This window comes from Callionymus lyra, chromosome 13 (assembly GCF_982586985.1).
Source record: "Callionymus lyra chromosome 13, fCalLyr1.hap1.1, whole genome shotgun sequence".
In the NCBI taxonomy this organism is placed as follows: Eukaryota; Metazoa; Chordata; class Actinopteri; order Syngnathiformes; family Callionymidae; genus Callionymus; species Callionymus lyra.
The window spans coordinates 21,185,134-21,199,732 of NC_141830.1; the positions used below are offsets into that span (position 1 = coordinate 21,185,134).

The 14,599-nt window shown below is 40.7% G+C and overlaps 2 protein-coding genes across 2 annotated transcripts in view; one reads left to right on the forward strand and one right to left on the reverse strand.

The window, feature by feature from the left end:
- cep192 (centrosomal protein 192) overlaps window positions 1–7,922 on the reverse strand; it is a 29,205-nt gene extending 21,283 nt beyond the window's left edge. Inside the window, exons 1-8 of the mRNA XM_087806575.1 lie at window positions 7,842–7,922; window positions 7,093–7,324; window positions 6,611–6,709; window positions 6,244–6,368; window positions 5,893–5,909; window positions 5,101–5,233; window positions 4,898–5,013; window positions 4,428–4,514 (exon numbers count right to left, since the gene is read on the reverse strand). Of these exons, the coding sequence (XP_087662701.1) occupies window positions 4,428–4,514; window positions 4,898–5,013; window positions 5,101–5,233; window positions 5,893–5,909; window positions 6,244–6,368; window positions 6,611–6,709; window positions 7,093–7,324; window positions 7,842–7,902 (870 nt within the window). The 5' untranslated portion in view covers window positions 7,903–7,922. The remainder of the gene's footprint in view (window positions 1–4,427; window positions 4,515–4,897; window positions 5,014–5,100; window positions 5,234–5,892; window positions 5,910–6,243; window positions 6,369–6,610; window positions 6,710–7,092; window positions 7,325–7,841) is intronic.
- Window positions 7,923–8,998: 1,076 nt separating this feature from the next.
- Window positions 8,999–14,336, forward strand: seh1l (SEH1-like (S. cerevisiae)). The gene is made up of 8 exons (XM_087806152.1): window positions 8,999–9,185; window positions 9,460–9,510; window positions 10,822–10,968; window positions 11,169–11,380; window positions 12,288–12,386; window positions 12,454–12,594; window positions 13,542–13,696; window positions 13,907–14,336. The coding sequence occupies exons 1-8, from the start codon at window positions 9,075–9,077 to the stop codon at window positions 14,062–14,064; spliced, it is 1,074 nt and encodes a 357-aa protein (XP_087662278.1). The 5' UTR covers window positions 8,999–9,074; the 3' UTR covers window positions 14,065–14,336.
- The last annotated feature ends 263 nt before the right edge of the window (window positions 14,337–14,599 follow it).

A 14,599-nucleotide genomic window follows, 5' to 3' on the forward strand; every position in this document is an offset into this window, starting at 1 on the left:
CCCTCTTTCTTCTTACTTTTTATTACACTTTTTCCATTTTTTTGGCGTTTTTTTAATTTTTTCTTTAGAGTGGTCGGATCTTGTTGCCGTTGTGCACAGAACGAGACCACTTTTACAACTTTTGCATACGGTTTTCTGCTATTTTCGTCACTTTTGGGAACTCCGTCGGCAGACACGCTCAGCGGGTCTATTGTTTACACAAGGGATCAGCTGTTGGGGTTGCGCAACACCGCTCTCTCTCTCAGCGCGGAATGGACAATTCCCGTGGAAATCAAGAGAAAAAGACGCGGATGCAGAGCAGGTCGGATGAAACAAGAGAAGAAACGTAGGTTCCGTCCCTTTATTCCATCGATCATCATGGGAAATGTACGTTCGATCGTGAATAAAACGGACGAGCTCGCTGCGCTGACCCGGCATCAGAGAGATTTCCGGGAGAGCAGCCTTCTATGTTTCACGGAGACCTGGCTGACGGAGAAGACCCCGGACTCTGTTGTTTCCCTGGAGGGGTTCAAGATGGTTCGTGCGGACCGGGACATGGACGGAAAGAGGAGAGGAGGAGGAGTGGCGGTGTTTATTAATGAGAGATGGAGCGATCCCGCGCATGTCTCCATTAAAGAACAAGTGTGCACTAAGGACATAGAGTTTGTTGCGGTGGGCATCCGCCCGTATTACATCCCGAGGGAGTTCTCACATGTGATTGTGTTCACTGTTTACATTCCTCCCTCTGCGGACGCAGCCGCAGCGAGCGAGAGGCTGAGCGCCTCAGTGTCGGACCTGCAGCTCAAACACCCGAACTCTCTCCTGCTCATAAACGGGGATTTTAACCATGCCTCACTCTCCTCCATTCTTCCCACCTTAACACAATACGTGAAGTGCCACACCCGGGAGGACAAGACTCTGGAACTTTTGTATGCAAATGTAAAAGGTGCCTATACCTCCACCGCCCTGCCCCCCCTCGGCCGCTCTGATCACAACCTGATACGTCTGCGACCTGAATACACTCCCATGGTGAGGAGACAGCCTGCACAGAAAAGAACTGTTAAGATGTGGAATGATGAAGCCAAGGGGAGGCTGAGAGACTGCTTTGAATCTACAGACTGGAGCGTGTTCTCTCATGGTGATGACATCGACACCTTCAATGACCATTCCACGGATTACATAAAGTTCTGTGAGGGCAACGTCACACCGACCCGCAAGGTGCGGTGCTTTGCCAACACCAAGCCATGGGTGACCCCTCAACTTCAAGTTCTGCTGAACAAGAAGAAGAGGGTGTTTGCTTCAGGGAGCAGAGAGGAGCTTAAAGAGGTCCAGCGAGAGCTCAAGAAGGCGATCAGGATGGCCAAGGAGGAATACAAGAGGAAACTGGAGGAGCAACTGGCGCAGGGCAACACAAGGGATGTGTGGAAAGGCCTGAAGAACATCTCAGGTCATGGCCAGAGTGGAGCCAGAGCCACAGCAGGGGGAGACCAAAGATGGGCCACTGAACTTAACCAGTATTTCAACCGGTTTGATCAGGGCCCCTCTCCCCCCTCCATCTCTGCCCCCCACTCTTCACAAAGCTGTTTTTCCCCTGCTTCAGCCCCCTCCCCCCAACTGTTCTCACCTCCAAGCCACCTTTCTCCCCCCCAACACGCCCTACTGCCTCAGCTGCCCAACCCCCCACAGCCACCTCTCTCTGTTACATCTGAACAGGTGAGGAGAGAATTAAGGCGACTGAAGATCAGGAAAGCTGCTGGACCAGATGGACTCAGCCCCAGACTGCTCAGGGACTGTGCTGATCAACTTTGTGAGTTGGTCACACACATCTTCAACCTGAGCCTCAAACTGGAGAAGGTCCCGGTCCAGTGGAAGACCTCCTGTGTGGTTCCGGTTCCCAAGGCGGTGCACGCGAAGGAACCAAGCCACTTCAGACCAGTCGCCCTGAGCTCCCATCTGATGAAGACCTTGGAGAGGCTGGTACTCCGCCATCTACGCACGACGGTGAGCTCTGCGTTGGATCCGCTGCAGTTCGCCTACAGGCCAAAGATGGGGGTGGATGACGCCGTCATCTACCTGCAGCACCGGGCACTGACTCATCTGGAAGGCGCCGGTAGCACTGTGAGAGTCATGTTTTTTGACTTCTCAAGTGCTTTCAACACCATCCAGCCGGCGCTGCTAAGGAAGAAGATGGAGGACGCAGGAGTTGGGACACAGCTGGCAGCATGGACGATGGACTACCTCACCAACAGGCCGCAGTATGTGAGGCTGCAGGACTGCAGGTCTGAGGTGACCATCTGCAGCACCGGGGTGCCTCAAGGGACAGTGCTGTCACCTTTCCTTTTTTCCCTCTACACGGCGGACTTTACCTATGACTCCAGCAGCTGTCACCTCCAGAAGTTTTCTGACGACTCGGCCATTGTGGGCTGCGTGTCTGGGGGGGGCGAGCTGGAGTACAGGTCAGTCATCAAGGACTTTGTTGACTGGTGTGAGAGCAACTACCTTTGCTTAAACACCGGTAAGACAAGGGAGATGGTGATTGACTTCAGGGACCGGGACAGGAAGAGACTGAACAGGCTGGTCACGAGGGCCGGCTCTGTCCTGGGCCGCTCGCTGGACTCGGTGGAGGAGGTGGGAGAGAGGAGGACACTCTCCAGACTATCCTCCATCAGGGACAACACTCTCCACCCACTGCACCTGACCGTGGAGGAGCTGGCCAGCTCCTTCAGTGGCAGGCTCAGGCACCCCCAGTGTAGGACGGAGCGTTATAGAAGGTCCTTCATCCCAACTGGTGTCAGGATATTTAACTCTCTACTTTAAATATCCTGATGCTAATCCGTAGTGTGTTTTTCCTCTCGTGTTTTTTATTTTATTTTTAATTTTTTTGTTTTTATTTTTATTTTATTTTATACTATTGTATTTTGTTAATAGTGTTAAATTTCTAATTTTGTAAATAATTTGTATATTTTTAAGATCGTTTTTATTTTATTTTGTATTATCTCTTTTATTTTTTTATTTTTTCCTTGCACTTTATTTTTTTCAACTGTGCTGTTGTAAAAGTGTGTTTCCCCTCTGGGGATGAATAAATATTTTCTATTCTATTCTATTCTTTGCCTCCCTCAAGCATCGCTTCACCTCCTGCTGAGCTGATCTCATGGCGTCCCTGTCCCTGCTCCTGAAAGCCACTTTCTTCCTGTTAAGGACATCCTTGACCTCCTTTGTTACCCACGGTTTATTATTAGGGTAACAGCGGACAGTCTTAGTAGGGGCGACAACGTCCAAGCAGAAATTTAAATAATCTGTTAGACAGTGTGTCTGTCCCTCGATGTCCTCACCATGAGACCTCAGCAGCACATCCCAGTCTGTTGTTTCAAAGCAGTCTCTGATGGCGTCCTCCACAGCTGGTGTCCACTTTCTGATTGTCTTAGTGGTCACAGTCTGTCTCTGCACCAGAGGAATGTACTGTGAATGAAGGTGGACCAGGTTGCGATCGGACCTTCCAAGTGGAGGAAGAGGTTTGGCTCTGTAGGCGTCCTTCAAGTTGGAATAAAGAAGATCAATTGTCCTGTTATTCCTGGTGGGACAATCCACAGCCTGATGGAAAGTAGGCAGAGTAGAGTCCAGGTTGGCATGATTAAAGTCTCCAGAGATGATGATAAACGCGTCAGGATGTTGATTCTGAAGTCGAGCTGTCATTGTGTGGATCTTCTCACAGGCAGATGCAGCGCTCGGAGGAATGTAAACACACAGCGCGATCACGTGACTGAACTCACGCGGTAGATAATATGGACGCATGCTTACAGCAAACAGTTCTAAATCTTGACAACACGAGACTTTCTTCACAGTAACGTGTCCCGGACTACACCAGCGTTTATTCACGTACATGATCAGACCTCCTCCTCTGCGCTTCCCACAGGCGTCTGCGTCTCTGTCCGCTCTGACGGTGCTGAAACCAGGCAGCTCCACAAGTGAGTCCGGAGTCAGCTGAGTGAGCCACGTCTCCGTGAAGATCAACAAACTGCTCTCTCTGTAGATCCGCTGGTTGTTGAGGGCAGACAGCTCGTCGATCTTATTCGTCAGTGAATTGACGTTCCCCATCGTGATCGTTGGGATCGTTGGTCTGTGACGTCTCAGATTGTCCGTTAGCTTAGCATTTATCCGCTTCCCTGCGCGACAGCCTCTGTACCGGCGCTGAAGTTCAATCGGGATCTCGTGGCGATCTCCAGCCCGTGCCATTGACTTCAGCGACAGTAGATCCTCTCTTGAGTAAACAAGACGATTCTCCCCATGTTCAAAAGTATCCATTTAACAAAATTACAGTAAAAAAATTAATAAAAAACAGAAAATTATAGAAATTGCTGCGGAGCTACTGGAGAGGCAGCCGTCCTCGTCGGCGCCTTTGATTAATCATAGTCATAATCATTGAGGTTTTATAGGATATTTATCATCACCTGGTCATAATCAAGATCCAGTTGCCTATGTGGGACTGTTTCTGCAGGCGTAGGGTTTACCATGTAGTCCACTGTGGTTGGCGGTGCCTAGAAAAGAGCAATAGACTGAATCATTTCAGCAGTTGTGTGAAATCTGTGACTTACTTTATGAATGATTTTTAAGCTAAGTCTGATCAAAGTAAAATTAAAATGTTTTTTAACAATATGTGGATTTGTTATTTTATTTCTTTTTGTAATCATATATACACTATCTGTGATTTACATTTTAGTTTCTCATCTCTTATATACATACAATAATAATAATTATGATCTGCAAAGTGAATTCATTAAGACACATTACAGATATAACAGATGAACTGTAGAAAACTAACTGATGTCATTAACTGATTTGTAAATATTCAAATGCTCATTTTCTTCCGTTATCTAATGCAAATCACTTTCCCCTTCTATGAAACAAAAATGTTTCTTACAGTCCCAGGGATCTCCTGCCCCTCTACTTGGCCCCTTTGCATGCCCGGAAGCATCAGCTTCCTCAGGTAAAGTTCAAATTCCTCATCTGGCAAGTTGTTTAGATCGATGTCCTCATCTAGGGCAAAGAAACATGCATGTTTAAAAAACGATTCAAATAAATAAATTTCAAACATTGAGCAGCCTGGAATATAAACAAACCTACCAGTATCGTCGCTGTTGATGCTGTCCACGGTCATGAGCTTCTCATTTGCCAAAAAACTAGAGTTACTCCCAGTGAAATGGTCACTGTTCACGTCTTCATTGTCTACAGGACTTGGAGTCGACCTTGTCCCTGTCTACAAAGAGCGAGTACATTGTTATTTTTCAGATTTTGACAGAAGGGATTGTATGTTTCCATTTACATGTGAAATCGTTTAAAGAAAATACTTTTTTTTTCTGAAAACAAATCAATCATTTCTAATCCCTCTCTGGAGATAGGTCAGGAGATTCAAAATATTTACAAAAGGTGTTAGGTTGGACCAGGAAAATATATATGTTTAAACACTAGTGGGCAAGTTTTAATTACTCTTTGATGAAACTAAGACCGAGTTAATATTTTAATTATCGTTTGTCTTCATTGAATCCACCAGTATTCCGATAGACAATCATTTTTAAAAACAAAAACTGCCACTCTGACAAATTTTATAACAATTTCAACAATTAAGCTTTTTTCCCCACAATAGGCTGACCAATGGAAGCAGAACACAGAAAGAAGCCCATCTTGACCTATATAACAAAGTAGTTACAATTGTTTTTACTGGTTAAATAGTTGTTTTCATCAGAACTGTATTAATTTGTATGTAGCAAATACAAAACGTTTTGGACACACTTACTAGAAAATGCATTTCAAGACCTGGACTACAAGAGTAATGGTATTCTTGAGGACAACGTAATGTAGTATTTAAATAATAATATTTGTACAATTAAACTTTTAAATGAAAATATTTGTCCTTACCTTTATCTTTGATAAACCTATAGAAGACAGGTGAAAAGAAACAAAAATCACAATCTTCAAAAGAAGAACAATGAACAAATCCAAAAAGAAGACAAATCAATTGCTGACTTCTTTATGGTTGTTATTTTTAGTGCAACATGACTTAATATTAACGCAGTTACATGGTAAGCAAAACATTTTGTGAGTCATATATATACATGCCATTAATTCCATGACACACTAAGTTTATCATTGACAAGCGATCAATCTCAGTAGTTTTTTGTGTTAAAGATAAGATAACATATGATCACAACCAACTCAGAGACAACCCTTTTTTTAACTCTACTTCAAAGGATAAACATAGTTTCAGACCTGCACTGTGTTCCATGTCATGACTACGACTCATGCCAGATGGCAGTGGAGAGCTCTCATCCAGATTAATCTTCACAAGGAGGTCTGAAAGACGACGAACTGCCATAGACTCATCCGTTTGATCCCTGTTTCAATAAGAAATGAGTAAAACACCAAAGATATTCTAACCAAAAGCATTAAAATGAAACCATTACTAGTGATCTTATCATAGACATTTAAGAGAAATAGTTTGAAGTATTTGCTCGAGGCATGGACGTTTAGAAGCAGATATTAAATATGTAGTCCTTCCATTTCTTGGTAGGGAGGGGAAACCATTACTTACTTATTGTATGCAGGTAAATATTTAATGAAAACTTATTGTTATTACCGGTCTTCTCTGAAGCCAAGTGTGAACTTGGAATGTTCTCCCACAGAGTCAGGAAATTGCTGTTTATCCTCTAGATATGTAGATTCAATGAGATCTGGTCTATAACAAAAAAGAAAGAAGGTATTAAACACTTAAATAATGAGAATTGAATGTATTTGTGTTGCATTTACCTCAATTTTTACCATAGATATATAAATTCAAATAGAAATTATCACTTTTCTTTTTTGATACGAATACATGTCCTGTAACGTTTCAACTTAACTTTAAATCGTGAAATGATGAACATTTATCACATGTCTCTCTATGTAGCGTTTTAATATTTTGTATATTGAATATTAAGAAATCCACTGCCCTTTTTTACTATTAAATCAAATTGTTTATTTTTAGTGGAGCAATGAAAACACCACTACCAAACAGGGTGTGTTCAACGAAGAGATGATATATCAGTAGAACATCTGTCCCAACAAGAATCAAATTCCCACCTGTTGTCACAATCCGGTCTAATTTTAGCCACGGTTGAGGCGGCCACCGGCACTCCCGGACCCGAGCCGAGGGTCACATTCCCAATTCTGGTGCGGGTTGTGCTGTCCATTGAATTGCCCAAGAAGCTTGGAAAGGGTTCATCTTCAATTTTTAAGAAACTATCCGCCATCGTTTTAGAAAGAGCTTCCAGCGGGGTTGGTTTGGAGCTCAAGAGTAAACCATGAGTGAAATCTGCAGGGGAATTTAAAACAGGCTTATTTATAAGTTATGTATTCAAAAGAAACACAATAAACCCAATTTTCCAAGTCACATTATTTTTAAAAAGGAAAATGTAGAATAAACCCATAAAAACATTTTTAAATAAAACAAACATTTTAAAAAGGTTTGTTACAAAGTGACAATCTATGAGCTTTAAGCTTTTAATGAGCAAACTCAAAAAAACACACATCTAAAAAAACAGCAACGACATCCTAAAGCAGTTTTTTGGTCAAAAATGTAGTGCAACAACTACAGTTTAGAAGATTTCGGGAAATTCTTCTTAAGCATTATTGAACGCTTTTCCTCGTATTGACTTTTTTGTGACATGTTGTGTTAGCTTTGTGCTAAAAACAATAACTTCTGGTCCATGCTAAACACTAGAATCAACTTAAAATAAGTTGAAAAAACACACGTTTGAACTATTGACAGAAGCCATTAACGTTCCTTTGAAACATATGGAAGTATTTATCTGCCGTAAAGTAATATTTACCATTAACGATGAAGCCCAAATCAAAGGTCCGTAAAGTTTCTTTGAAAGGCGGACCAAGCATCAAAAAGGTCTGTCTGAAAATAATGTATCCCTTATGCTGTCTTTTGAATAACATGTATATATTGACGACACGTCCGAAATAAACTTTTAAAACAATTTAAACCAAGTGTACCTCAATTTCGACGCAACATTTGTGGAGAGAAGCAGACGCCACAGGAAGCGCGCCAGATAGCAGTTCGTCTTCTTCTTCGTCGATCGTAATCGGGGTGGTTCTGTTTACGCTACCGCCATCTACCGTTCGTAAAAGATATTGTCTATAATGGTATTATTGTGTGGGTTATAAAGTCATTATATTTCTATGAAATTATTAAGAAATGTATTACAAAGAAACCTCATTTGAATTGACATTAACAGATAACGGGTTTGGGCGTAACACGTTATTAAATACCCCCCCCACACAGACACACACACACACATTTTGATTTAAAGTATTTTAAGTTTATTTTAAAATGCAAGTTTTGATTTTTTTGTTATTTATTTTTCTTTAAAAATTTCTTTGTGCTTTAGGATTGTTGAGTTTAATTGTTTTGATTTAATAGGTTCCTGTAATTAATAATACCATAATAATAATTTGGTGTTTTCAAGTAACTGTATCAGCCACAAAAATGACAATCACCTAAATTATCTATTGTATTTGTTTATTTAATTCATTTTTCCTACCTTGTTTTGTCAAATTCCCGTTCATCCCTCTCTTACAAAAAGTTAATTTTACGATTTTATAAAATTGTAGTCCTCTCAGACCCACGATGCAAAACATGAAGTAGACAGTTGGAAGGACAATAAATAAGAAATTCAAGAAAATGAACGAATAAAAATAAATAATCAACCAAAAGGAAATAAAGAATCATCAATACTTTAATAATTATATAAACAGAATATTAAATGGTTCATTCATTTGAAATGAATGACAATAGAACGAATATTCTTATGGATTTATGCCGAAAGTGATCAAATAAATGTGCTAATCACGTTTTTTTTATGTTTAAAAAATAAACACGTTCAGTTTGTTTGTGACAGTGAAGTGGGTTGTTTTTACATAGACGCAAAGCGCCCCCAGGCGGCCACGGTGAGCACCTACACATGCTAGTAACTACCGGGGACGCGCCAACGAACTCACTCCAAACACATGAAGAGCCTGCTTCACTTTGGGAGTGAATTCAAGTTGTTGTGAACATGTTTGTGGCGCAAAGCATCGCCGCAGACCACAAAGATCTCATCCACGATGTGTCTTATGACTTCCACGGGCGGAGAATGGCGACATGTTCCAGTGACCAAAGTGTCAAGGTACCTCAAGCATGCTAACGCTAGCAGCTAGCTAGCTTCTGCACCGAACCCCGGGATTCTGTCAATAAAATCCACTTTTAAACACACAGTGGCACTAAATGGCAGGAATTTAATGCGGTGGTGATTCTGAATGTATTGAGTGTTTTCTTAAACTTGCATATATACTTAAATGTTTTGAGTTTTAAGGAGTTCACTACATTCAAGGCTTTTGGTTTAGCTTTAACAACTTGTAAGTGGTCGTTTTCATGTGTAACGTGGACATTTTCACACACAGGTTTGGGATAAAAGTGAGAATGGAGAGTGGCAGTGCACAGCGAGTTGGAAGGTAAGTCACTGTTCGTACATATGCTTTTAAGACAATGCAACAATTGGTGTCATTAGTAGTATAAACCTCCACCTCAAAACTATCTGGTTATGGTATTGGTTGAGAGTGACTTAAAAAGTTAGCTATGGATGAATAAGAAGTAGTTGTTGATAGAATGCAATGTGATACAAAAGTGTTTATTTTTAATTGTGAGATTGTTTCTCAAAGGAGGTCATTGACATTTTTGTTGCTTTGATTTTCTCTCTGTCTCCTTAATCTATCTTGTTCACTAGTCACTTCTATGGTCACCATGCCCTCTTTCAATACCCACCCAAACTGTAATCATTATAAGTAAGTAATATTTGTTGAGCGGTTTTCTAGACCAGGGTCACAGTGAAGACAATTAAGGATCGGAGAAATGTGAGTTCTTCTACTAGAGGGTCAGAATTCTCGCTGCAGAGTTTTGTATTAACTGCAGGCGAGACAGACCCTTCTTGTTTAGACATGAAAACAAACCGTTGCAATAGTCGAAACGAGAAGACACAAACTCTTTGCATGATGTTACTTTTAGATAAAGATCCAGAGCAACTTCCTTTGACCTTCTCTATACTTATCTCTCAACGTCCTCAACGTAAACACTGGCATGGTGGTGTTTTCTACTCTTCATATTTGGGTGAAGAAGGACCTAAAACAGCTAACGCTACAGGAAGTTTTTCATTTTAGTTTGCAAGGGAAAAAAAATAATTTACAGGTTACACTTATTACAAATGTGCAATTATGTTTTCACTGAAATGTATCATTTAAGAGGTCACTTTATAATAGAGAATCGCATGCATACTGTATCAAGTATTTTGCCGATTCACTCTAGCCAGTCATGTTGTTTTTTGCCTGATCCTAGCATACGTTTGAAATTCTCAATTATTGTGCCTGGCGAGGGTTAGTGTTCGGTAAATCACTCAATGAAGCAGGAGCAGAAGCAGAAGCAGAACCTTGTGTGTCAAACACTTGTGTGTGCAGAAGTAGCATAAGTTCAACTCCAACAATGTTACTACTTAATTGACAAGTCAGTGGCTATTGTGATCGAATCAGTATCTGATTTATTGCAAGTCTTGTAAGAACCAAAAACAGGGATTTTGTAAAAACAAAATAGTTGTGTGGCAAGGCCTGTGGGCAACCTATCTTCTTTTTTTTCTGGTTTGTAACGTCAATAATGGCTTCAGCCATCACAAAAAAAGAGAAATAGACAGATTTATTGTTTTTATTGTAATCAAACACTAAAGTGTTTGAGTATGAATTAGCAACGTTAAGTGAAGTTCCCTCATATCTCCACAGACGCACAGTGGATCCGTATGGAGAGTAACGTGGGCACATCCAGAATTTGGCCAAGTTTTGGCCTCATGCTCTTTCGATAGGACAGCTGCAGTCTGGGAGGAGATTGTTGGAGAGTCGAACGACAAACAGAGAGGATTGAGCCACTGGGTGAGTCTGTGTGTCTAGGGTGCGTCTATATATGACATTTAAGGCAGTTTGAACTTCTTTTTCTGTAACTTTTAACTAGCTACAGTGTATACAATAGATTCATTGAGAATCTGTCGTAAATAGAAAAAAAACGATCTTAAAGTTTACTCTGGTATTAGGGCAGAAAAATGATAATATAAAAATATAATCTTATCTTCCAGATCAAGAGAACAACACTGGTGGACAGTCGAACTTCTGTGACTGACGTGAAATTCGCCCCCAAATACATGGGCCTAATGTTGACCACATGTTCCACTGACGGAGTGGTGAGGATCTACGAGGCCCCGGATGTGATGAATTTGAGTCAGTGGTCCCTTCAGCACGAGATCTCCTGCAAGCTCAGCTGCAGCTGCATCTCCTGGAACCCATCCAGGTACGTAGGACTAGACAGAAGCACCTGGTCTGTCACAGTTTAGCAGTTTTATCTCACAAAACTATTGCTTACTGCTGGTGACGACATACTCGCCCTCATGTTGACTCAAGAGTTGGGATTTTTATTAGAGTAATTTATTCGTTTTTAGTTATAGAAAAAAATGTTTGTTCATTTTAATGTAGAGACTGATGCTCAGTTGTCTCAGTTAAATGAAGACGAAGACAAATGTGCCAGTCGCTACACCAAAATGAACAAACATGTCTATAACTCTAAAACAGGATTACCTTGAAAATAATCCCAACCCTTAGTCGACATGAGGGTGAGTAGAAAATGAGTTAAATTTGAATTTCTGGTGAACTATCGCTTTAAATATTGTGATATCTTGTTCCACAATGCAACATTCATATTCAGCAGCACTTTATTGAACTTTTGTCTTATGTCTATCAAATAAGATTTTACATTTTTTATCTATGTTCCATTATACTTTATATTTCGATAAAGTGTGTTAAAATAAAATCAATTTTTTATTGTTTTTTTTGTATCTACAATTAACATGCACATTTTCACAGCCTTCATTTTTTGTGTTGCAATTTTAACTCCCTAACTATAAAGTTCCACATGACTGAGGATGAGAGGATACAGTCGACTCTTGCAGTTACAAAGTTAGTGTAAAGAAATATTAGTTTGAAAACAAATGAAAGCAGTTACGACTTCGTCAAGAGTCATGTGATCTGTAAATTCTGCAACACAAGTACTCGGATAATAGTAGAAATATATCCTTGTTTGTACAATATTGCAATCTATCATGTCAAAGCACGCCCCTAGTTGTTTATTTATTTGGTGATTTGTCAAGTAAAGCCTGTAAATGTATTGAGTGTTTACATCTACATGGTTTTCTTTCTCACAGCTCTCGTGCTCATCCTCCAATGTTTGCCGTCGGTAGCGATGACAGTAACGTGACAAGCGGTGGGAAAGTTCAGATCTACGAGTACAACGAAAACACAAGGTAGAATTTCCCATCTATTTGTTCATTTTTGTGTTATTGTTGAAAAGTAACCGCCGCTGGTGTTTAGGAAATATGCCAAAGCAGAGACACTGAATACCATCACGGATGCCGTGCACGACATTTCCTTTGCCCCGAACCTGGGAAGATCCTTCCATGTGCTCGCCATCGCCACAAAAGATGTCAGGATTGTCAATCTCAAGCCAATAAGGTGAGTTTTTTTTACAGTTGGCATTTAAAGAGAAAAATCAGTGCATGAATCGCTTGTTGTACTTTAAACTAAAATAATTGTTTCCACTCAATATAAAAAACACTGCATGGTATTGGCTTCAGTTTACAGATCCATAGAATCTTTTTTAATTATTTTTTTTTAAATCCATCTAAACTTGTTTTAGTTAAAAGGTAACAAAGCTTAATTAGTACTGTAAAAGGTAAAAAGTGCTTTTAGTTCAGTTGTATTAAAGAAGATATTGATTTGACATTTCAACCGATCGAAATCCGTTTTGTAGCACCTATTAGAGGTTAGTGTTGTGAGAAAAGATTGATACACTTATTTTCACAATAATGTATCGATATAGATTTTGTATATTTTAAAATGTACAATTAACATGTAAATATTCACCGCATTTGTTTATTTTTGTGTTGCAATTAAACGTCTGGCCGCTAGATGGCAGCAGTCATTACATCCTCTGCATCTGAAGGAACAATACAATTCTGTGAGATCCCGGTGATGACTGAGGACGAGAAGATACAGTCGACCCAAGCAGCTTTTAAAGCTGATGTTTGGACATATTTTGGTTTGAAAACAAATGAAAGCAGTTACGACTTCGTCAAGAGTCATGTGGTCTGTAAATTCTGCAACACCAGAGTCGAGTACTCGACAATACTACAAATATATACTTGTTTCTACACTATCACAACACCAGTCAAGTACTGGACAATACTACAAATATACTCTCCTTACTACAGTATAAGTAAGCATCACAATATATTGATCGTTGTTGTCCCTGTATCGTGATGGGTATCGTATCACCAGAATGTTGCCAATATCTCTCTTCTGAAAATCACTTGATTCTATAAGTGACTGAAAATGGAATCATAATCATAGTCTTGGGCAGTATCAATAATACCGAACAATGTTCTTGTCACTTGATCTAGAAAAGAGAGCACCTCAACTGGGCCGACCAAGTTCGACGTGGAGATGGTGGCTCAGTTCGACAACCACAACTCTCAGGTGTGGAGGGTGAGCTGGAACATCACCAGCACCGTCCTGGCATCCTCTGGAGATGACGGTTGTGTGCGCCTGTGGAAAGGTGAGGGCCGTTTCCTTCCTATACTTAATTTAGTTTATCTCACTAGTGAACCAATCCTGGATTAATGGAAAGATTGTTATTTGAATCAAGACTTTGCCGGATGTTCCACAACATCTTACTGTTTCAGAAAAAGATTAGATTATGTTGACTGGTTGTAATTGTAAACGCTTGGACTCAGCAACCAGTTAAAAAAAAAAATCCCTCTTGCAGCGAACTACATGAGCAAATGGAAGTCCACCGGAATCCTGAAAGGAGATGGGAGCCCTCTGATGGGATCTTCTAGTCAGCCCACTTCCATGAGCACTGTGATGGGAACCCCCGCGCAGATTTCCCAGAACGCCTTCAACGGAGTGTCCGGACGAAGGTAGGTGGTGTTGGTGTGGTCCGACTGACGCCACTCACCCCGGCCTGAGCCGAGACGCACAGAACTGACCGCTCTCATCCTCACACTGCCTGAGACGATGATGAACCCCCCCTCCTGGGGTCGTGCCCCCGCACTCTAATGTCGAGAGCTTTGCTTTGTACTGTGCAGCACCAACATGTGTGAGGCCCGGGAGCATTCCGAGTGTTTGCATCTTTTCTTTTTAAGTCATTAATTTCACTGAGGAATGTTTCAATAAATGTGTCTTTGTCAATTGGATTCGACTGTTATTGTAGAATAATTAAAATGTAATTTAGGCATTTGATAATGTTGAACAGCTACTAATGTGTAAACCCAAATCTCCTGACTCGCATGTTTCAAATGTAAGTAAGTAAGTAATATTTATTTATATAGCGCTTTTCGAGACCAGGGTCACAAAGCGCTTAAACAATCAAAACAATACTCAAAAAAGTACATACTTTAAAGATCAAGATAATACTGAGAACAACACAGGAGTTCGAGAAATTCAAGGAAAAGCCTGA